General features: G+C 35.7%; 1 protein-coding gene across 1 annotated transcript in view; it reads right to left on the minus strand.

Annotated features, from left to right (window-relative positions):
* Positions 1-8,166: 8,166 nt before the first annotated feature.
* Positions 8,167-25,249, minus strand: part of LOC126470030 (dedicator of cytokinesis protein 3) — a 1,043,796-nt gene continuing 1,026,713 nt past the window's right edge. The window contains exon 37 of the mRNA XM_050097517.1: positions 8,167-14,600. Coding sequence (XP_049953474.1) covers positions 14,160-14,600 — 441 coding nt within the window. The 3' untranslated portion in view covers positions 8,167-14,159. The remainder of the gene's footprint in view (positions 14,601-25,249) is intronic.

A 25,249-nucleotide genomic window follows, 5' to 3' on the forward strand; every position in this document is an offset into this window, starting at 1 on the left:
CTACTGGTTCAGCTGCTGATTATAGTGTTTCAACTGTAAATGGAAGACTATATTTGTTGATTTTGGTCTGCTGCTGTTCAAATGAGTTATGCCAATGAATAAATTAATGTTTCTTCTTGCTTTTATTTACACACCTACTTACAGTAATGTGCACATTCCAAGTAATCACGTGCATGTTTTAAGGTTGCTGACACAGGGCAAGAAGTGGTAGCCAGTTCTGGCAATCAGAAGTGGATACCACCAGTTTTACCGGCCAGTAAGCTTATACACAAAGCCAATAATGGCTTCCAATATTTTCTCATCTGTGGCTGCCAGTGTGTCATCACAGGTGGTAGAGTAAACAGTGTTAAGTGTTTCTTGGTGAAAAATATGGAATGTGACAGTGATAGTGAGTTTGAGGAGGCATTTAACCAAGTGGTGGGCAAAATTGTTGTAACTTTAAGTGAGAAGGTGAGAACCATTTTAAATCAGCATAGAGTGTGGGTAAAAGACTGGGTAGGTCAAAGAGAAACCCTTGGAGCATCATCCACTTTGTTTTGTGAACTGTCAGTGGAAGATCCTTTAGAATACAAGAGACAGTTAAGAATGACTTGAACACTTTAATGAGCTTTTGAGCATAATTGAACCACAGGTAGCCAAGAGAGATACTATTATGAGAAATGCAATAACTCCCAAACAGAAACTAGAGGTTACACTGCGGTATTTAGCAACTGGCGATAGTTTTCAGTCTCTAGCATTATTATTTCGCATACCAGCCACCACAATTTCAAGATTCATTCCTGAAGTTCTCCAGTTAATCATAAGTGGATTACAACACTACTTAAAGGTGAGTTTTACTGGTTGATTATTGTATAATTTGATAAAAGTAGAATTTTAGAAAGTCATCTAGGCATACCTTCTATTAATTAAGTAATTATTTTGACTGATTATTTTATCAGTATTATTTGGAAACAAAAAAATCTTTATCCATAATCTACTATTACGATACTTTGTCAAGGCAAATAAAAAGTTCATCCATTTTTCCTAAGGTATTATAATTGACCCAAAATTTTTTACAAATGAAACATTACTTTATGTAAGCATTAACTCAGCCTTTATTTGTGGAGAAGTTACTGAAATTTTCTGTAGAGCATATCATCAACTGTGAATAGATCTGAGTCCAAACTGGAAAGGTCTTCCTCTTCATCTGACACATGAGAAGAAGTATTTCCATATGGTGATGCAGAAGTAACTAGTGAATCTGGTGGCAAGTATTTTAGCTTCTCATTGGTGATAAGGTTCTGGAACTTTTCTTGCAAGATTGCAGAGCTTCTGGCAGGAAGTGTTCTCAATTGGCCAGCAATATGTTGGCCAAACAGTTCATACTCGTCCACAACTTTTTTTTTGAAGATTAACAGAATTAACTAACAAAATGGTAAGGAAAGTTTCGCTTTGTACCAATTGAACAAGCAGCCTATTTTTATTCTTAATTTTCAACCTTCTTCCATAATGCAATAAAATTAATTCATTATTTCTCCAAAACAGAAATGAATTAAAAACAAGTGGGGTGACTAGGAACATCTTAAATTTATTTTTGTATGTTAAATCAAAACTTCTCGAGATATTCACAAGAAACATTATACTACAGTGGAACTTTTCTGAAAAATACAAATGCGACATCACAGAAATTTTGCGATAATTTGCAGATTTCTTTAGTATTTTCTTCTTTATTTTCTTGAGGCTCAGTAAGGACACTAATGAGTTCCTGTTGTCCATCATCACATTCTTCAGTGCGACTTTTCTGAAAAATACAAATGCGATATCACAGAAATTTTGTGATGATTTGAAGATTTAAGGTACTATTTGCTACTTTCATCTTGCAATTTTTTGTAATTTGTTAATTGCACTTTCAACTTTGGAAAGTTTTGAAATGCGTCATTTCTTTGCACCTGGCATCGCAAATTGGTTCTCTTGTGCCGACGTTCCAGTTGCTTTTACTGTGCTCTTAGCAATGCTATCATCATCCATGTCTTCGGTATTTTCTTCTTTATTTTCCTGAGGCTCAGTAAGGACACTAACGAGTTCCTGTTGTCCATCATCACATTCTTCAGTGGGACTTTTCTGAAAAATACAAATGTTACATCACAGAAATTTTGCGATGATTTGTAGATTTAAATAGTATATTGTTTGGTTTTGACATAGACTAATAAATCAATAAATTATATTTTAATGTTTATTTATTTTGTTGGAGATACCTCAAACTTTGGAAGAATGGAGACATATGCAAAATAGTTTTGAGATCAAATGGAATTTTCCGTCCTGTTGTGGTGCATTGGATGGTAAACACATAGCCATCAAGCGTCCACCTGGAAGTTGTGCAGAATCCTTCCCCACGTGACCCGTGTATGTGTTTCGTGTCTTCGTAATATTGCTGGTCTCTTCGTATACAGCTCCCAGGTCAAATGAAATCAAAATAGATTTCTGTGACCGAGAGCCATCAAGTGAATTAATATACATTCTCATAACCATGAAAGACCAAAATAAGTTAGTAGTTTCAATTTTCTGATTTTATATTATTTCCACATTATTAGCAATCAACCATTAATGTCTTAATGAAGCTATTTCTGTCTGTTTTGTAGAGAAATTTGCTTCTATTAATTTTTTTTCCGCTGAGGCAGTTAGTTTATTTGAAACAAAATTTATCATTCCACACTATTGGCTAGTTTCAACTTCGTTCAATTTCAAGTGCAAATTTTCATTTTCTGGGACGAATGACATTATACCATAATATAGAACCAAACATGATAATACAGTACTGGACCCCCCGAGAAAATTGGTATCACAAAAACCACACGAAAAGATGAATATAAGGTACTTCAGAGTGCATCTGGACATATAAATGTGCAATTAGAGCAGAATGAAGCATTTTAGTGTGGTTTATGAAATTCCGATGCTGGCTGGAGTAGTCTCTGATGTCCTGTTCCTTTTATGACACTGTAAGATCTCTTAATGCTATATACAGGGTGTTTCAAAAATGACCGGTATATTTGAAACGGCAATAAAAACTAAACGAGCAGCGATAGAAATACACTGTTTGTTGCAATATGCTTGGGACAACAGTACGTTTTCAGGCAGACAAACTTTCGAAATTACAGTAGTTACAATTTTCAACAACAGATGGCGCTGCAGTCTGGGAAACTCTATAGTACGATATTTTCCACATATCCACCATGCGTAGCAATAATATGGCGTAGTCTCTGAATGAAATTACCCGAAACCTTTGACAACGTGTCTGGCGTAATGGCTTCACATGCAGATGAGATGTACTGCTTCAGCTGTTCAATTGTTTCTGGATTCTGGCGGTACACCTGGTCTTTCAAGTGTCCCCACAGAAAGAAGTCACAGAGGTTCATGTCTGGCGAATAGGCAGGCCAATCCACGCCACCTCCTGTATGTTTCGGATAGCCCAAAGCAATCACACGATCATCGAAATATTCATTCAGGAAATTAAAGACGTCGGCCATGCGATGTGGCCGGGCACCATCTTGCATAAACCACGAGGTGTTCGCAGTGTCGTCTAAGGCAGTTTGTACCGCCACAAATTTATGAAGAATGTCCAGATAGCGTGATGCAGGAATCGTTTCGGATCTGAAAAATGGGCCAATGATTCCTTGGAAGAAATGGCAGCCCAGACCAGTACTTTTTAAGGATGCAGGGACGATGGGACTGCAACATGGGGCTTTTCGGTTCCCATATGCGCCAGTTCTGTTTATTGACGAAGCCATCCAGGTAAAAATAAGCTTTGTCAGTAAACCAAATGCTGCCCACATGCATATCGCCGTCATCAATCCTGTGCACTATATCGTTAGCGAATGTCTCTCATGCAGCAATGGTAGTGGTGCTGAGGGGTTGCCGCGTTTGAATTTTGTATGGGTAGAGGTGTAAACTCTGGCGCATGAGACGATACGTGGACGTTGGCGTCATTTGGACCGCAGCTGCAACACAGCGAACGGAAACCCGAGGCCGCTGTTGGATCACCTGCTGCAATCGCTGCGCGTTGCCCTCTGTGGTTGCCGTACGCGGTCGCCCTACCTTTCCAGCACGTTCATCCGTCACGTTCCCAGTCCGTTGAAATTTTTCAAACAGATCCTTTATTGTATCGCTTTTCAGTTCTTTGGTTACATTAAATCTCCGTTGAAAACTTCGTCTAGTTGCAACAACACTGTGTTCTAGGCAGTGGAATTCCAACACCAGAAAAATCCTCTGTTCTAAGGAATAAACCATGTTGTCTACAGCACACTTGCACCTTGTGAACAGCACACGCTTACAGCAGAAAGACGACGTACAGAATGGCGCACCCACAGACTGCGTTGTCTTCTATATCTTTCACATCACTTGCAGCGCCATCTGTTGTTGAAAATTGTAACTACTGTAATTTCGAAAGTTTGTCCGCCTGAAAATGTACTGTTGTCCCAAGCATATTGCAACAAACGCTGTATTTCTATCGCTGCTCGTTTAGTTTTTATTGCCGTTTCAAATATACCGGTCATTTTTGAAACACCCTGTATATACGAACATATGTAAACATTTACTTGAAGCTGACTAAGTAGGCAAATTTGGTCAGTAGTTTCGAACTAAATATTTTGTTTCAAATATAATGGCAGCTGTAGCAGAATTTTACAAATCTGCCTTCTGTGAAACAGTGTTTTTTGATCACTAGGCACTTGTCTAGTACTTCCTCTAGACCTGAAGTTATTTCCTAATTTGTGTTGATGTCTTAAATTTATAGAACACCATTCTATGATAAATTGTAGACTGGCAGCATACCATGTTTTATCATTTTAACTCCGCACATGGCTTCATATTTAATGCTAGAGTAGAAAATAAGCTGTCAGTTGTATAGTTTCTTTGCCTCACAGACAACTTTGTTAATTTTTTGTACATTTTGAAATAGTCATGAAATTCATTGTCCTTTATTCCGGTGTAAGCTACACAATAAACTTTTTTTTTTTTTCAAGAAATTTGTATTCCATCCTACTACCTTTATGCAGTGCTTTGTAGATGTAAACCTAATGGAAATGCTACATAACAATATTGCAGAGTACAAATTTTAAAAAAAAAATCTGTCAAATTCACCCCATAGCAAAATGTTATGGTACTTTGAGCTGTGAAGTCTAATTTTGAAATGATATTTTGCCAAGAACGGCTTCCTTATTTGCATCCTTTATCTGGGTGGGATTTGATAAAACAATCGCTCTAAGTACAACTCTGTATGTCCTCTCAACAACATGCCGCAGGGCTGCACATGGTCACGTGATGCCCCATTACGAAATTCCACCAGAAATGCAATGAAAAGCGTATGGGCAGAGCAGGCACCAAGCCTGCCTACATCATCATAGCTGCACATGCGCAGTACAGCCTGTTGCCCGGCGCTGTCTGGTAACTGCTCAAACAAACCTTTTGACTTTACTGGCCACCACTCGCTAATGGCCATGGAAGGCGCCAGTACCCCTATACAAAAGGCCAGTAGCACCATAATTGGTGGTGGCCAGTACTGGCTAGTTATAGTGGATGCCACTACTGGCCCCGTGTACAGCAACCTTTACTTGTGAAATTCCAGTTTGAATATAAGGCCTTCTGGCGACCTTGATCCAATACCTTGTGGGAACAAGAATGGTGGTCCATTTTATGAGTACCAATGAACAACATACAAAAAAGTTGATGAAAGGAATCAAAGGAAAATCATTTAGGGACCAAACAAGAAGGTAACTTTATGAAAGCAATGAACATGTTACTTAGTACGCATTATATGTATGGATCTCAAGGCAAAAAACATATAAAGGCTCAGAATTGAACACTGCCAAAATTTAGAGTTTAAATTTTGTATTAATGCACATAATTTTCAGCTTCTTCTCTTTTGAATCTTCAAATGAACTGATTTCTGCATGGCATCAAATGATTAGTTAATGGATTTTTTCTTGCTTCCAATGCCACCAACATATTTCTGAAATTCTATTTGTATGTGGCACTAGACTGCACATAGACAGTCAGTTTTGAAGTGAATAGTGTTTGACATCTTATTGTTTCATCACATGTAGGGCAAGGTTTATTTCCAACTACTTTTTATTCCATTGAAATAAATTTTCATTGAAATCTATTAAAGTAAGGTGTTTTATTCATTTGTATCTTGGGGAAACTGTAATCATGACTGAAAGTTTTACACTTCAAAGTTTCACATACCATATGCTGCATGTCCCTGCGCTGAAATTATATAACACCAAGGTTCAGCACCCAATATTTTGATTAGACATATCGCCTCCCAGTAGCATCTCATTAGCTCAGTGTTTCCATTTGTTTTGTGGTGCCACTGTACAGTTCAAATCGTGTTGCAGACCAGTGCACTGTGGGTTCTTATTTTCTGTTTTATTTAATGGAGCTGCAGATTGTTAGAAGAAATTCTTTAACAAAATCTGAAGAAAAGCTTTACACACTAAGTCGTCTCATAAGCTTGACTCAGTAACCTGTGTTTATGGTAATATATGCCTACTTTGTGAGTACCAAGTTTTTTTCACTTTACAAACATCTCTGAAGAACTTTAACTTGACCATCAATGACTCCAAGCACTCCAAGGCATACACACAGTTTATTGCATACATTTACTGTAAGAAATCAGACAATGACAGTAAATTCATTACATCACAAACACTCGCTGAGGCTTGACAAAATAAGGGTTAAACAGAACTGAAGGAGTTGAAGTAGTCTACAAAATGTTAAGGAAAAATATTTCTTTGAATGTGTAGAGTGTTTGCTTAATAGCCTTCATCTTGTGTATCATAACGTTTCAGAAACATTGTTATTGAAAGAAAATAGAGGGACTAAGGAGTGATGCAGAGTCTGTTGCTTTTAATTGATGATGCAATAGACCTACAAAATGTTCAATGATGTGTATTTTATTAAAGAAAACACAAAAAAATATTTATTGATTAGATAGTTAAAAATGTGCAGTACTCAGAGTTCTTCTGTTCAGGATCTCACAACTCTTGTAAAAGTTGGATTTTGTTTGTGTTGATGAACAGTTAGTATATTTACATAGCTTTTTATGTACCTTTTTTAGAATTACACATGCATTTGTAACCCTGGTGAGTTGTTAAATGAATGCTTATATTCTCAGTTGTTCGACAGTATAGGATGCAGTTTACTGAAAATGTCACAAACCGTAATAGTAAGATATGTAACTTACCAAATAGATATTTGGTCCATTGATACAGTTAGTGTGTGACCATTAAAGTCTACACCCTGCCCTAAGAGAAAAATATATCTGGATCGTACACTTCCTTCTTGTCTTTATCTCTTTCTCTTATTCCACATCACATACCTTTCCCATGTGCTATTTTCTAAATGTTTATCTTAACAGCCTCCTACCCTGCTCCCACCAAGGGATATGGATGAACCACCTCTCATGCATGCATTATATCTTCATGTGCATAAATATATTCTGTTTTGGATTTTTCATTGGTTTTAAAGGCATATAAAAATAACATGTATTGTTCTGAGGAAGGCAGTTTATTTTGCACAGTTTTTTTTAGATTATGAATGAGCTCTTCATTTTTTCCATTCACAAACAACAAAAGTGAGCTGCAAAAAAGTTGTTTGTAGCGACAAAGTTTTGATTTGATAAAATTTATTTGTGGACATATTTGTAACTACTCCATTACCACTAAATCTTCTGAAAGAGTGGAACTGGAAAGTCTGCAACTAGAGTGATATAGACAACTAGGTCAACACATAAAGCTGAAATACCACAGTTACAAAGTTACAAGCAACAGAACGATACTGTATAGAAACAACAGAGTTTGATATATACATTTATGATGCATAAAAATAAATGTGAGGCATATAGCAGTATGCTTAGGTACAAAACAAACAACTTATGTACTGTATCACATTCTGAAACACTTGACTTAGGTTTCAATATTTGGAATTAGATTATTATAGCCACCAATTACAAATATACATTTCAAAACACATTCATGAACTAAATAAAACACTTTGTCTAAGATTAACAATTATATCTCAGCTCCATTTTCACTTATTGTGTTATAGTCGTTCATTGTTAAACTGTGTTGTTACTTTCATAAACAACAGATTTTTTTTATAAATACATATAAGGTGTATTACAGTGTGTGTGTGTGTGTGTGTGTGTGTGTGTGTGTGTGTGTGTGTGTGTGTGTGTATGAATGAATACCAAATATTTTTTCACATGTGTGATAACAAAATAAGTTCTACATTGCATAAGGAAGTAAATGATAAATATGTGGCTGACACATGGAAATGAGCAATACACATCATTCCAGGGTTTAGTCAAAACCAGTTTCTTATTGCCTACAGAAACTTATGTAGACACATACAGATCAAATTATGACATTTCTTTCAAAATTCTTCTCTTGAAAAGTAAGAGAGGCCTTTAAAGTCTATCATTAAAAAATCTAAGTGGATCTCTCTGACATTTTTGTGTTTTTTCCATTTAAGTTAAACGTTAAAACTCGGTGTGGAATTTCCTCTCAAAATTTCTATGTAATACAATTCTCATTTCATATTCAGCAAACTTCAGTCAAAATCCTGTTTAGTGTTTGATTTCACAAGTGCAGCAACAGACAACTTGAATGAGTGGCAATACTAGCCATCAATGCAATAAAGTGGGGATCAGTTCTATCATAATAATGAGGTACAGTCCATATCCTAATGATGAGACAATTCTGGCAGTACAGTTAGCATCAGACCACAGAATGTTAATCACATTATCCTACTATGCACCTATTAAAAAAGGTAGTGAATTGTTATCTTCTTTTTATTCTAAACACATAAGCTATATATTAATGAATATAGTTTTCAAATATGTGATATTGGTGGTAAATGATATATTACTCTTTTCCTAACAATATCCTTATAAGACACGAGACATAATTGGGAAAAATGTCAAAAATGCTTTGAGAAAGATTCATTAAAGCACTAAATTGCAAAATAATGGAACAAGTAAGGACCTCTGCTTGCTGCAAAATAGAGGTGTTGAGTGGTGGGTAGGTACGTAAACAAGTACTCAGCTTATAAACTCATATCCTTCTTCATAGCACACATGCAGGTACAAATTCACACAGCATGATTTGTTATGTTTAAATTATTATTTATGTACCTATTCACTGCTCAACATCTGAATAATATGGTGAATGGCTGACTTCACTTATTCTAATGCTCATATTCCACCAGATATTTTCACTATTGTACTAATATTCACAATATTTAGAAATAATTTAGAAAAATATTGTAGCTTTATAGGACTATCCATGGATTACAATATCTTCTTCAGGGAATGATGTCCTAAGATAACTTTTCTAAAAATCTGGAAGAATTACAATACACCAATAACAGTTGAAGTGGTGTACAAAATATTCACTCTATATATAATGACAGATTTAATTGGGGATTTGTCTGATTTATATGAGGATACTAAATAAGTACTTAACAGTTTTCAATGTGGGATGGTAGAAAAAGGAAATCATGCATCAAATGAAATGCTATTCTTAAAATTCTTACAGGGTGTCTTTGTAAGACATTCTCAGGAAATGTTACTTCCTTCTACATACATATCATGCAAAGATTACAACAGTTAAATAGATAAAAAAAGAATCACACATTAAGGCCATTTTTTACCTACACACAACATATATTTCGGATTCTAAGAGGAACAAATCAGTTGTCATTTAATGATTGTGGTGTATTGCCTTGCACAACTCAAATATGAATACAGATTTCTCCAGAAGTTTCAGAAATGTCTTTGTTGCCAAGTACTAGAACACTCACAGATGAAAACCACACATATTTCTGAGATAAAATGGTGTCAGAAGACTTTGAGGCTTACAGTGAGGGACTGATGACCTTTGCAGTCTGGTCCCTTCAACCCCCACAAAACATTGTTGGTTCTGTCATTAATAATACACCAGTAAATAAGAAATCTTCATCAAAATAGGTATTAACAATTTGAATAAACATACGTGGAAAAAGGATCCACTTTTGTACACAACAGAAGATTCAGTGCAATGCAGTATAAATCACAGCAACTGAGGCAGTTTCAGTTGTACTCATTGATTATAAAATTAAATGTAAATGTCTTGACACTTATGGGGCAACGTGATGTACTATGAAAAATATATTGAATATCAGATAGTCTGAAAGTAGGAACTGATGGATATCATATCCATCACAACATTAATAATATGTTTACAGCTGCAATACATCAGTCTTTGTATTTTGAAGAAAACCGATATTGCTTTCAGAGTTAGATGTGAATAATTTAATATCTTGAACATCAAAGCTGCCAACATTTCAGCATAGAAAAGACAACAACTGAATCAGTGACTAATGATAACTATGTGGCTGTGAGTTAATCATTCAATAGGTATTGATATTAAATGATCTATTAACAACTATAAGTAATATTGTGAGTAGGAATCTGGCAGAATTTTGTCATATACATTACCAACATGAATATACGTGATAATGTAAAATAAGTGAATTATGAACCAAATCCACCTGGTTGTTTTGCTTTGTCATATGAAGTTGATAGACTGTACACATGGACTGTTCTAATGCTACCTACACCTCATTTTCCCTAGATCCCCATGTGCCATACCCTTGAAGGCAAAATTACCTAACAAACTTGCTTGTATGAAAGTCTTTTGGAATGTAGATCAGCCATTCATTCATCAATTAATTCCTACATGCTACACTATTTTCCACAATAAACATAATAGAAAATTTTGAATAAGTTTCTAATATTACCTTCAGGTAGTCACAAATATATATTTTCAAATTGTAAATAAAGACCACTTATAGTTACCTTTTACTTTGTCTTAATGTTACAGCTCATTGTGCAATGGAGGAGTTTCTTCCTATGAATTTCTTACCTTTTTAATGTGTACAACAACAATGTCACATGTGACTGAAGAGCTACGGGTATTTCTATGATATTAAATATCTTGTCTGTCTAAAAGACTGGCAGTTGCAGTTACATGCTACCTGAGTTTAATGCTTGTAGCATAACAAAGACATTATAGTCACTATCAAATGACAATTCTCTAGGCTGATTGTGCCTTTTAATTCGCTACTGTACACCTGTGATACATATTCTTTACCACAGGTCAAAGAGGAATACATTTATTTTATTTACAAAAATATTCTCTACAAAAAGAATTACTGAAATGTTAAAACCATAATCTCCTCATGAAATAACAGTCTTCAGATACTTGACACTAATCCACATGAAATCATTTCTTATCTGTCATGTTTTCCACAAACTATGGAAAAATAAAGCAGTCTCATAAAAAATATACTGTGGCAAATAACCGAAATTAACATCTTCCTTACACTTTAACTGTTTCATATTGCTTGTTTCAGTGCATCCACAGAAAAGAAAGAATGCACAAAAATTATAAATAAGAATTTCAGTCAACTGTATTTGAAATGTGAGAATATTACCACGAGTGTCATGGTTCCAGTTCTCTGATGTCTAGAGCATTAGCATCAGCAGCTGTTGGACCATTTCACTTTCTACATAACGTAATATCATTAACTTCTACTTCACCTGATACTACTTTTTATGCTTTGTAATTCTAACAGTGTAGTCATACATCCATAACTTTATTCATTTCACTTCTTCTTTATTCAAATATCATAAATTAGTACCAAAGTAATAAAATATTTGAATATAAAATTATATAGCATATCTTAATAGAAACATGTCATTTAGCAGTTCCACACAAAAATTTGCAGACTGCAATTTTGTCACAGAAAGAGACTAGAAAAAAACCTATAACTTACAGGAACAACTATCTCATTTGTCACATTAAGGGGTATATTTTCACTGTGTGATGAGATGAGTCTTAGTGCATTGTCAATCAAAGTATCAGCAAGTTCATTGTCATTCAAGATTGGATACAAAAGTTGTGTACAAGAATTTCTGTAAATGTTAAATCTTTACATGAGCTGCTGCATGTAATCTCAAATCTCAAAAATGTATTAACCAATTATGAATCTAGAAATTATTGTGAGATTTATCTCTCAATTCGAATTTTAAAAAATGAAGCTTATGAAATATTTTATTACCCACTATTCCAGTAGGTTAAACACACAAATATGGACACTGTACAGTTGGTTTTACATACTGGTTTGTAGGTATGATATCAAATAATGACACTATGTAAAATAAATTAGATTACTGATTCATTTGTGGAAGACTGGTAAGCTGAATGTTTTCATAATATAAAATGTATAAAATGCATCATTGCAACCTATTCTTGGATACTGTACAAATGACAGGAATTTGCTCTAGATCAGATTGGCAGTGGAGTCTGGACATCTGATAGGCAGCCCAATTGATGACTGATTCAATCAGATAACACGATAGTTTCAAAACGTCATTTGCTTTTACGCCACAATCTCTGGAAAGAAAGAATTTGTGAAAAGCTACTAATGTCTGTTCAAGAATCAGTTTTCAGCAAGAAATATAAAAATAATTTGCTGTTTTCTATATTTTTCAGAGTTTTGGTGAAGTTACCATTAATAACAATGTATATAAAGGACTTTAAACACTGTTTCTTTCCTACAATGTGTCACTGAATGAAATGGGACAAACACTCTGTATCACAGGTATATAGGCAAATAATGGCCCACAAGGAACAGAGATGGAAGTTTAAAATTTCATGAGGGAAAAGTAGAGCCACAGAAATAATATGCCATGATAATTGTTGTCATGAGAAGGAAATAATTTTGACAACAATAAAAGAAATGGGTAATGGGTTTCTTTTTTATTTCAATATTTATCAAAGAAGACTTTCTGAGTTACCTCACTTTAGTATGTACATCTGTTACACATATAAATAAAAATAACTTACACTAACAGAATTTATGTGATTGCTCCATATACAGGTTTCTTTCTCTCATGTAATCAATGATTAACTAATTATCTGTACAGTTTCATTCTATCATACTATCATATTTACATAATTCCCTCATTAAAGGAAAAAGATAAAGATAATACATTAGGAATAGTTTTTTACCAGTTTCACAAATTATAAAATCACAAATGTTTCAAAATCAAATTAGTTTCCTGAGGATCAGTGTACATCCACTTATCTTTGCTATTCATTAAAATAGTGAAATTATGTATCACCCTTGTTTGTGTTATTTTTGCTCTGTTCTACCATAATGAGAACATAACTATGAATTCCTTATTCATTACTCCAATATACAAAAATTACAACAAGTATGTGATCTTGGTATCACTTAACATGCTAGCTATAGTATTGCAAAACGTATGATGACAACCCAGCTTTGGTGTTCACACTTCACATGCTGTGAACTAGTGTCTAAATCCCACATAGCATAGACATTCAAATGATCAAACAAAAATGGAGTATATTACACCAACAAACACTTTTGTCAGCATTGTATCTCTCTACCAAAAACCTGACCATCTGGTTGTTTGATTATTTTTTTAAGAAAACATTTGAACTGAGTGTCACAATCAGAAATTAAGGACTCAACAGCCATTTTTTATAAATATGAATGAAAAATTCACAGTGAATATAGTAAAATGTGGCACAGAAATGTAAACTAATGAAAACTTCAGTTGCACCTATTTACGTGACTCCTTATAATCAAATATTACATTCTCTCATATGCATAATGTAGTAATTACTGAAAGACACATACTACACACAAAAAGTTTTTCACAGACAGTCTGAGCACAAAAAAATGCTCTTTTATAGTATATTCTCATCCTGAACATCCATCTCTCATTTGAGAACTTGGAATACAAAATAATTGAACTGAAAAACATGCAGTATCGCACTAACTGGCATGAAAGTTCATTGCAGTTAAGAACATAGAACTAAGGTACTAATACTTCATAAAAGGTTCCTGTTTGCACAGCAGTTTCTTGCTGAAAGGTCACAAATTTAGTGGAAGAAATGTATGGAATATGATAAACATACATAAATTATTGCACAAACTGAAAAGAGTAGGCACACTCTTTGGTGCTGGAGTTCAGGATGTTTTTTGGTATGTACACACTGGACAGCAGCAGTCACTAAATGGACTCACAGCACAAATATGATCAGTAAAATTTACTGTACGTTTTCATTTTTCTTTGGAACTGAGTAATTTTCTGCAATACACAATGGCAATGTAATTACACCACTGTCGACAAAGGAAGATAAGTGTTGATTTCGTTCCAAGGTTCCACTGCTTGTTCTTGGAGGGGAAGTTTCTGGTGATATATTTGGAATCATGTTGGCTGTTGCTTTTGGAGGAACTGGTGGTGGTGTAGGAAATGATTGGGTGCGAGGTGATAGAACTGGTGGTGAAATGTTCACCTCACCAAAATGTGTTGGTAATACAAAGTCTTCATACGGCATATTGTTAAAATTGTTGGTTGGAGTGGTGCGGGACATTGGAAACTCTGAGTACCCAGAATCACGCAGGTCATGCCCATCACTACTGCTTTCAGTTTCAGCATCAGCATTAATATCCATAGCTGAATCTATGCTGCCTACAATTGATGAACCCTGTAATCATAAAGAAAAAACAAAATATTTCAGAAATTATTTTGCAAGTGGTTAGCACTGAGGCACACTAGGAAATATCTCTACATATAGGTTTATAGCTCTCAGTTCACTTTATATTACAGGTCTGCACACAGGAACATTTATAATATAATTTGTTCTTGCAGTTTTCGATCACAGACACAAGTGACATAATGTTGATTTTTCAGATCAGGTTAGAAGATTTTATATACAATTATTACTTGTTACTTGTGAGAGGGAATAGCTATATGCTGAAACTTCTATACTGATCTGAAAAATCACTAACTGAACTTTCACATCAGCCATCAATGAAGTGTCATAATGCTACAACTGTTTGGGAATGGTGAAGTATTTACGAAGAATACCAAATACTGGAATGGTATGTCATAATGCTAATGCACAAACACTACTGTTCATGAAAATTGCAACACCAAGAAGGAGACATGTGATTACAATGATATTTATTCCACTGATTAAGGACATGACAATATATAAATTATTAGAATTGCAGAACTATACAAGTGCCTTGACTGTTAGAATTCATTGTAGTGAGAAAGCTGCAGTGCTACAAACAGAGTCTTTAGATGTCATCGAATGGGCTGAAAGAGAATCTGGATATATTACTGAAAAACATACTGTCATATGGGTATTAGGCATGCCTATAAAACATCAACACTGTCCACAGGAAAAACAGAATGAACAAGGTGCTGAACAACCATACCCCAGACTAGTTTGATGGGAAACCTGTCAGGTACATGTGCAGGACAGGGAAGCAGACGTACATGTCTTTCTTCAAAGAAGGCCTTCACATTCCTCACCACATGTTACCAGGCTTTGTCCTGTTAAAATATGATAAGTGTAGCTGGTTTTAGGAGGGGCAATGCCTCAGGCTCTAAGGCTTCCCTGATGTAGTGTTTGTAGTTCAGATTTCCCTCAATATATAGGAGACAAGACTTCATGTTATAGATAATGGCATTCCAAAACCATCACACTTGCCATTTGTCCACTATGCTACTTAACAATGCAGTCTGCCCCACTGTGTTCACTGTGGTAGAAAGAAACACATACACAGCCATCACTACATTCTGCCACTCAGCTTGGCAGTAAAGGCATTCTGTCATTGCAGTCCAAAGCAGTTGTGTGCTTTATGGTCAATGGAAGGCAACACAATGGCTTGCATGCCACCAATCCAGTGCTTATAAGTTGGTACTGAATTGTTGATGCAGCCATGTCTACACATGTTGCAGTACTCCAATATGAAATCAACATTGTTGACAAAGCTGTTCTGTCAGTTACGGCCATGTGAACTAGATAGCAGTTGCCCCTCATTATTGTCACATTGTGTAGTTCAGTACCCACTCACCACTGAGTGTGATCTTCTTCTATCCACTAGTTCCACACACCCATCACTGTCATATCAACATACCTTTTATGGGCCACAATGTCAGAGTATGATAAACCTGTTTCCCAGGGACCAAACATTCTGTCCTACTCAAACCCACTCATACACTGCTATTGCATTCTTTGACAGTGATGAAGCATACTGGTATTCACTTTCAAATTTCCACTTTCTTTGACAGCTTTGCACCAACTGGACAAGGCATAACCACTGACCTGTCTGAACACACAAAAATAGGCACTGCTAGGCCTATGTACACACCATCTCTCTGCAATCTTAATAACTTATTATGATTCCACTGTTGTACACATCCTCCAACTTTGAAGTGATTCAGACCATTAATTCAGAGCACTGTAATATTCACAAACAGTAGCATACATTTGTTTTACTTTTGCACCAACATTTAGAGCTTTCTCAATCACTGCAGATACACCGGGTGATCAAAAAGTCAGTATAAATTTGAAAACTTAATAAACCATGGAATAATGTAGATAGAGAGGTAAAAATTGACACAGATGCTTGGAATGACATGGGGCTTTATTAGAACACCAAAAAAAAAAAAAAAAAAAAAAAGTTCACAAAATGTCCGACAGATGGTGCTGGACAGCAAAATGTCAGTGACTGCACATGACAATCATGTATAAAAGGAGCTGTAATGAGAGAGAGAATCAGATGCGCCAGCAGTCAAAGCATGTTGATGTTATCTGAAAAGGTGCTTTCAGTGAAGCTGTATTATCAGAATGGGGACTGTGCTAGTTCAGCACGATCCTATCGCCATAGGCAGGGGATTCGAACGGGTAAAGGTACGTTGACAAATGCAGCTGTGGCGAGAATGATTTCGAAGTTTGAAGCCATGGGTAGTTTAGACGATAGACCCCATAGTGGCCAACCGAGCACAAGGCATAATGCTGCTGAGACAGTTCAGGAAGAAATGGAGACTGTAGCGGGTTCGTCTATGCACGGGGACTTGTGAAGTCACATGTCGCACCGGCATTCCATACACTACTGTTTGGTTGGCACTTAGGCGTACTCTCTGATGCTATCCGTACAAAATCCATCTTCATCATGAACTGTTACTTGGCGATTTAGTGAAGCAGAGGGCAATTGCGGTGTGGGTGTTTCAAAAGATGGCGGCAGGTGACGATTGGTTGAGTAACGTGTTGTGGGCCGATGAAGCTCATTTCACGCTCCGAGGGTCTGTCAACGCCCACAACTGCAGAATTTGGGCTACCGAAAATCCTAAAACTGTCGTGGAAACTCCATTGCACGATGAGAAAGCCACAGTATGGGTTGGATTTACCACATCTACCGTTATCGGGCCTTCTTTCTTCGAGGAAATGCGTGATTCTTGTTTTGTAACTGCTACCGTGACAGGTGAGAGATATGCCAATATGTTACAGAATCGCATCATCCCCAGCCTGGCTGATAAACACCTGCTGGAGCGTACGATGTTTATGCAGGATGGCGCTCCACCCCATATTGCTAGATGCGTGAAAGATCTCTTGTGCGCATCGTTTCGTGATGATCGTGTGCTCAGCCACCACTTTCATCAGGCTTGGCCTCCCAGCTCTCCAAACCTCAGTCTGTGCGATTATTGGCTTTGGGGTTACCTGAAGTCGCAAGTGTATCATGATCGACTGACATCTCTAGGGATGCTGAAAGACAACATCCGACGCCAATGCTCACCATAACTCCGGACATGCTTTACAGTGCTGTTCACAACATTATTCCTTGACTACAGCTATTGTGGAGGAATGGTGATGGACATATTGAGCTTTTCCTGTAAAAAACATCTCTTTGCTTTGTCTTACTTTGTTATGCTAATTATTGCTATTCTGATCAGATGAAGCACCATCTGTCAGACATTTTTTGAATTTTTGTATATTCCAAGCATGTGTGTCAATTTGTACCTCTCTATCAACATTATTCCATGATTTATTCAGTTTTCAAATTTATACTGACTTTTTGATCACCTGGTATTTTTCAAGGCCTCTGCTATCATTTTTCTCACAGTATCAACATTTGTTTATCAATGTTGTTTCAAGTGAAATAAATGGCATGTGGCACCACAGCCTGATGCAAGTGTTTTAATTGGATGCCACTTCAGCAACTTGCATGTCCTGTTTCAAGTGTATGAAATCTCTTCAATGGACAGCCATCTTTCCAACAGTTTAACTGCAATTTTTCCTCTAAGGAACCTCCAAAAAATACAAATTCAACATTCAAACCTCTTTTATAATTGCACAAAATCATGACAACCAATTTGAAATCTCAGACTGTAGGTTAAATGTACAATATGTGCTTTAATAGTACACATATATTATATAATGACAGTCATATTTTTGTTTAGATTTGTTTCTTAGATAATTAGTTATTTTCATGTACCATAGGTTACTTGCACGATAGGGTGTATGGAACAAGGCAATTTACAGATTGTTAACATAAATTGTATTTCAATATGGCTATGTATTGACCATTTGCAGATGAGTTCATGTACCAGATAAGAATATTTAGTTTAGTAACATGTGTGTGTATGGAATACATTTGTCCCAATTAATTTGAAATTTATAGGTAAATTTTTTTTCTGTATGATAGGAGCTGCTCAGAAAGAATTTCTTTAACTTCACTATCTATCAGGAATGTAACATTATTTGCCTTTTTGTTATGTGTAGCATGAGACATCTGTTTGCTATATGATTAATTCTGTTTTGGTGTAGTTAATAACTTTCGTAAGAACCTCTACACTGTCAAATTCAGTTCTCTTGCAGTTTGTACCTTACATTTTACACAGTATGTCTAGCCAGATCTGAAATATTCTCAGCATGTAATACATGGCTTCTGGACTGAAGGACATTCTCTTAAGACTGTAGTATGACATTTAACCATGATATTTCTCTCAAATTTTTTCCACACACAGTGCAACCCTGCAGAATTGTTTTGATATATGTGTCATATTTATGCAAGCGATCTCTATTTTTAGTTTTAAACTGTGTGGAGTTATATTATAAGATCTTTATCCTGTGATGCAGTGCAGTAAGATCTTCACTATTATAAAATAATAAAATCTCAATCTTCTCTTAAGACTTCAGGGGAAAATGGTCCTATAGAGTGTTCCCACTGCATTATTACTGACTGAATATGTTTTCTTTTGTTTCATTGACACTGCTCAGTTACATCGCTTATTATATTCTGCATACATTATTTAGCTTGTTGCAGTGCTCTGTTCAGGTACCTGACTATTGAAAATGAAGCAGTGTTAGTGTCAAGAGTAAGTGTAAACCTAAATGTGACCACCAAAGCTAAAGCTGTGCAATAGCCTACTGCATTCTCTTATGACATATCTCTTCAGATTCTTGCAAGAATCTGTTTCCATAATAGTAAATCATCTGATTCAACTTTTAATCTGACCAGTTAGTTTACAGATAGGCATTTAGTGGTCAGTCCATGCCAAAAAAGAAAAGAAACCATAATGTTTGGACACAGCATTAGTTGTGTCCTGCTTGACACAGTCACATCATTTAAACATCTGTGTATAATGTTGCGAAATGATATGAAATGGAACAAGCATGTGAGGATTGTGGTAGGGAAGGCAAATGGTTGCCTTCAATTTCTTGGGAGAATTTTAGGAAAGTGTGATTCATCTGTAAAGGTGACTACATATAGGATGCTAGTGTAACCTATTCTTGAGTACTGCTTGAGTGTGTGTGATCCGCACCAGGTTGGATTGAAAGAAGACATTGAAGTAGTTCAGAGTTGAGCTGCTAGATTTGTTGTGGTAGGTTTGATTAGCATGCAAGTGTTACAGATATGCTTTGGGAACTCAAATGAGAATCCCTGGAGGGAAGAAGACATTTATTTTGAAGAACACTACTGAGAAAGTTTAGAGAACTGGCATTTGAAGCTGACTGCAGAATGATCCTACTGTCATCAACATACATTTTGTGTAGGGACCACGAAGACAAGATACAAGAAATTAGGCTAATATGGGGGGCTGTAGATAGTCATTTTTTCCCTTGCTCTATCTGCAAGTGGAACAGGAAAGAAAATGATTAGTAGTGGTACAGGATACCCTCCACCAAGCACTGTGCAGAGGCTTGAAGGTTATATAACACACAATTTAATGTCTTATTACTATTTTTGGTCAGAAAATTTATGTAATGTGACAAATAAGCATTGTTGTGATCAAGATTGAAGCCACCAAATGGTGCAAACATAATTTGTAACTACAATTTATATTCAATGACTTCCTAAAAGAACTTACAGAAAACTAATTCCATTTTCTGATGACTGTGCAAACTTAATTAACCATTCATCAATTGTACCAAAGGTGATATTATCAAAACCATATATACAAAAACTTCAGAGGGAGCACTATATTCTACATGAATTGGTGTACTTTGAATTACCATCTATAGAAAGACAAAAGAGATTTGCTGTGAGGAGGATCAAACTTAAAGTCGGCAAAGACCATATTCATACATAAAAGTTATTAACAGCAGATTTTAACTGTGTGGGTTTTATAAAACAATTTGTTTCTCATTAAAATTGTAGCTTGATCACTTGGTGGATGTCCAATTTCAATTATGCAAATAAAATTCTTGAAAAGACTTCAATATGGTGGAACCAACACATATTAGCAGTGCTATCAAAGATATTAGCAGTGCTGTCAATGATAAGTGAGCACTTGACCACAGATTTACTATTCATCAGGTAACATTTACACATCTGGTGTTTTGTCACTGCCTGAATTTTGCTTTTACAGACAAACAATCTATATCACACATTAAAAATTTTAAGCTTTAGCACATTAATATTGGCTATGCATCTCATGATGATAAAGATGTGCATCAATTTTAAATAACTACATTATTTACTTGCACTGAATATTTAATGTGTGAGTTGTTGCACATAGTACAGTTGTATACCAACGTTAATGTAATTACATGCCAGTTTGTTAACTCAGTTTCATTGAATGGAAGGTATTGAACTGTGACAAAAATAAAAATTTCATTTCAAGACTATTAACAGTAGTGACCTATTACTGACCATAAGTTTGTGTGAGTGGTAAGTAATGCATTCATATCACTTATGGCAAAGTATAAGCATCTTGCCTTAGCCCCAATGTCTTTTAGACAGACACAGGTCAAGTATATATATTTTAAAGCAGCTGAAACCAACTGTCAAAGAAACAAGCTATGGGCTCAAAATCATATTACAAACACAAAAAGAAATTATTATTACTAAGACAAACATGATTCACTCTTTAAACACAGTGGAGATTGACTGAAATGCTAAATGTTGATAATTTTCAAGAACTTCTCTGAATTGTCACTGAAATCTCGAGAGATGCGAGGACATATACTGAGACCTGCGGACAATTCAGTAACTTTCAGTCCTGTCATTGTGTCTGTGATCTTCTGAGTGCAATCAGCTAACAAAAGAGCTCAAATCAATGGTGTAGGAGCATAGACTACACAAGAAGAGACCAACATAGAAACTCAACAGACAAGCTGGTGCACTCTCACTTGCAGAAATGAACTGACACTTAGAAATGGGAACATCCTCAAGAAACAATGATAAAAATAGCATACCAAAGCAACAACTCTATGCCAAAATGTCAAAAAACAAGAAGATTGAACTGACATCTACCAAAATCTAACTCCAATGTAACAGTTGTGATGCTCTATACCTGCAACAGACAGGCATAATTTTTGAAATAAGGTAAGAAAAACAAAAGATGATGGATGTAAGACACCTGCCATTCAACATTTGCAGAACACCTCTGGCAAGAAAACCACCACCCTACCACAATAGCAAAAGACAAGAAAATAGACAGATTCAGCAACCAGAAACATCTCCTATACTTACAAGAAACTTCCAAAGTAATAACCCCAAAACCATTGCTGAGCTGAAAACAGACATTCAGGTGGTCATCAACAGCCTCAATATTCTGACACTTCAATGAGCCATGCAGAATTTTGCTATTCATCTGCGCCACATCATCGCCAGTAATGGCAGGCATATTGAACATATCATAACCTAAATCCAAATATGTTTTGTGATGTTTATATGTTGAATAAAGTGTGTGCATGATGATGATGGTTGGTTTGTGGGACGCTCAACTGCTCACCCAAAGTGTGAGCATGCTGTAGTTTGTAACTAATTTATGATTTTTTTTTCATATAGTTCAATAATAGTCACCCTGTATTCACATTTCTGTGCTGGGAAGTATCAGTGTCCTCTGGCCATTTTGTGTGTTTTATTTTGCTATTGTGGGATGCATTCATATTTTGTTTGTTTGGGTAGTGCTGGAAGCAACTGCTATCACTCTGTGAGTGTTTATATTTTCCAAAGAGAGAGAGAGAGAGAAGTGTGTGTGTGTGTGTGTGTGTGTGTGTGTGTGTGTGTATGTTTGTTTGTGAAGAGAGCTAACATGTCCTAGCTACTGTGTGTATAAGTTATTGCTTTACTATGGTGCACTGGTGTATGATCTAAGAAAGGGATATTGCCTAGTGTGTGATATTATTTTGTGGTGTCTATGGGGATTGTTCTTTCTCAACAATATGTTTTACTAGTATAAATAGCGTCTAATTACTGAAGTTTTTCTGGATATTAATTATGTGTTTCTTCTCTATAACTGATGTGTATGGGTCTGTCTGTTTGGGGCGTTTAAATGAATTTGTTTGTCCATATTGCTGTAAACCTTGTCTTTAATGCAGCCCCACAAAAAGAGTCACATGTGTTCTGATCCTGGGAATATGATGGCAAGTTGAAGCCCATGCCAGTGCCCTCTAGGTACCCAAAGCCAGAATACGGTCCCCAAAGTGCTTCTCCAGGACTTCAAACATTCTCCTGCTTCAATGGGATTGAGCTCCATCTTGCATGAATCACATCTTGTTGAAATCAGGGTCACTTTGGATAATGGGGATGAAATCATCTTCCAAAATCTTCACATACCATTTAGTAATCACTGTACTGTCAAGTAATATCACACCGATTATTCCGTGACTGGACACTGTACACCATACAGTCACCTGTTGAGGGTGAAGAGACTTCTTAATCATAAAATGCAGATTCTCAGTTCCTCCCAAAGCACCAATTTTGCTTATTTATGAACCCATCCGAATGAAAGTGGGCTTCATTGGTAAACCAAACCATATTAATTCCCATCATACCCCATGGCAAACTGCGCAGTTTGAACATCCTAACCCAAATCATTCAGAAGTTATGATGATTTTATTTCACATAGTTCAATAATTGTCACCCTGTATATTAAGTGAAGTGAAAGTTCTGTGTGAAAAAACTCAACAAATACACATGGAAGATGAAGAAGAATACAAAAAACAACAAAAAGACTGTGAGTAAAAAAGAGAACAAAAATTGTTAATAGTAATAAGAAATGCATGTGAACTGTTAATGACCATAAGAAATAAAACTGTAAGAGGAAAAACCATATTGTTACAGTGACCACTGAAGATGCCTTAAAATAAAGCTAAATGCATCTGGTCTTACTACGACTTTTATTACAGTTGCTAAAGATGGCAATTAATCTCTACAACTTGTATATGTGCAACTGCAGAAAAAAAGCAGATGAAAAACAAAGAAGACAACATTAATATGAAGGGCTTATTTCAATAGTGTTACATGTCCATTACCTCCACTTTTCTGTCTATAATGCTTCTGAAATTAATGATACAAACAAACAGAAAGAAAGGTTCATCTCTAGCAAGAAGCTATATGCTTGAATATTTCTGGTATCTCAACTGCAGGTTTTTCAGCACTCATTTAACTTTAGGACTCTGTATCTCACAATGAACAAAAATGGACTTGTACCATTATTGAAATAAGCCCTTCATAAGATGTCCAGTACAGCATTTCATGGAGACCTTAACCTGAAGTACCAAAATATCTATTTCAAGCTTCATCATGTGATACAACACATCAATTTAAATAAATTTAAATAAGATAAATTTAAATAAATTTGTAAATTTAATAAGCTTCAACCCAAGCACGTCAAGGTAACAATCAGAAGCAGTTCACATGCAGCTCAGAGACCAAAATCATTAGCCCAAAAATGCTGGCTTTCAACTGAAATTAAAACATTACACACACACACACACACACACACACACACACACACACACACACACACACACACACACAAAATGCACGCTGAATCATAAATTGTATGAAGCACACTTGCACTTAGCTGACACTATAAGCAACAACACCCTTCTCTGCTATATGCTGAACAAAGGTGACAAACACACTTGTAATATCATAGAACAACTAAAGTGAAGACAGACTAAGAAACTAAAGATGCTTATGGACAAACAAATTCAGTTAAACACCCCAAGCAGACAGACCCATACACATCAATTCTACCCATGTTTCATAAGCCTCGCAGACACCAAACTTAATGAAGAAGAAATACAGCTGTTACATGAAGGTTTAAAACACAATGTAAACACAGAAATAAATGAACATTTCATAGAAAGTCTGGTCATGCAATCTGAGAACATGTTATCTCAAGAACAGTGGAAAGACACAAGCACCATGAACATATGCGTAACAAGAGAATTAATAGGCAAATAAATTAAAAACATCACATAATGAGGACATGAACACAATAAAGCAAGAGAGATAACCACAGAAGCTAAAACTATAAAAACTCTTTAAGAAAAACTACACTGAGACAATGCAGTTACAACAAAGGCAGACAAAAGGAATACATTTTTCCTTATGGATAAACAAGAATACAATAACAAGATACAAGAATTCAATTCACAGAATAAAATCACAAAACTAAAGTCAGACACAACAAGAAGGTTCCATACACAAATGAAAAATTAGGCACACTGGATGACAGACAAAAACCAATCTGCGCATGATCCTAATGCCCCAAAGCTCACCAACCAAAGCTTCATAAAGTGTGAGACCAGCTGTTAACTACAGAAAAGCATCCACGTACATCCTCATCACACATATACTACACATACACAACAGTGTAAAACACAAGCTGACAGTGAAAAACATAGAAGAACTAATAAACCACATGAAAGATCTATATATTCCAGATACAGCTATGTTGGTCCCAGTTGATGTAGAAAACATTTACTCCACAATCCCAGTCAAAGAACATACAAGATAATAGAACAAGACCTAGCTATTTACAATCAGTTACCACAAGAACACATAACAGAGAGTGAGTAACAAAAAGAATAAAAATTGT

The sequence above is a fragment of the Schistocerca serialis genome, chromosome 3 (genome assembly GCF_023864345.2).
Source record: "Schistocerca serialis cubense isolate TAMUIC-IGC-003099 chromosome 3, iqSchSeri2.2, whole genome shotgun sequence".
Taxonomy (NCBI): Eukaryota; Metazoa; Arthropoda; class Insecta; order Orthoptera; family Acrididae; genus Schistocerca; species Schistocerca serialis.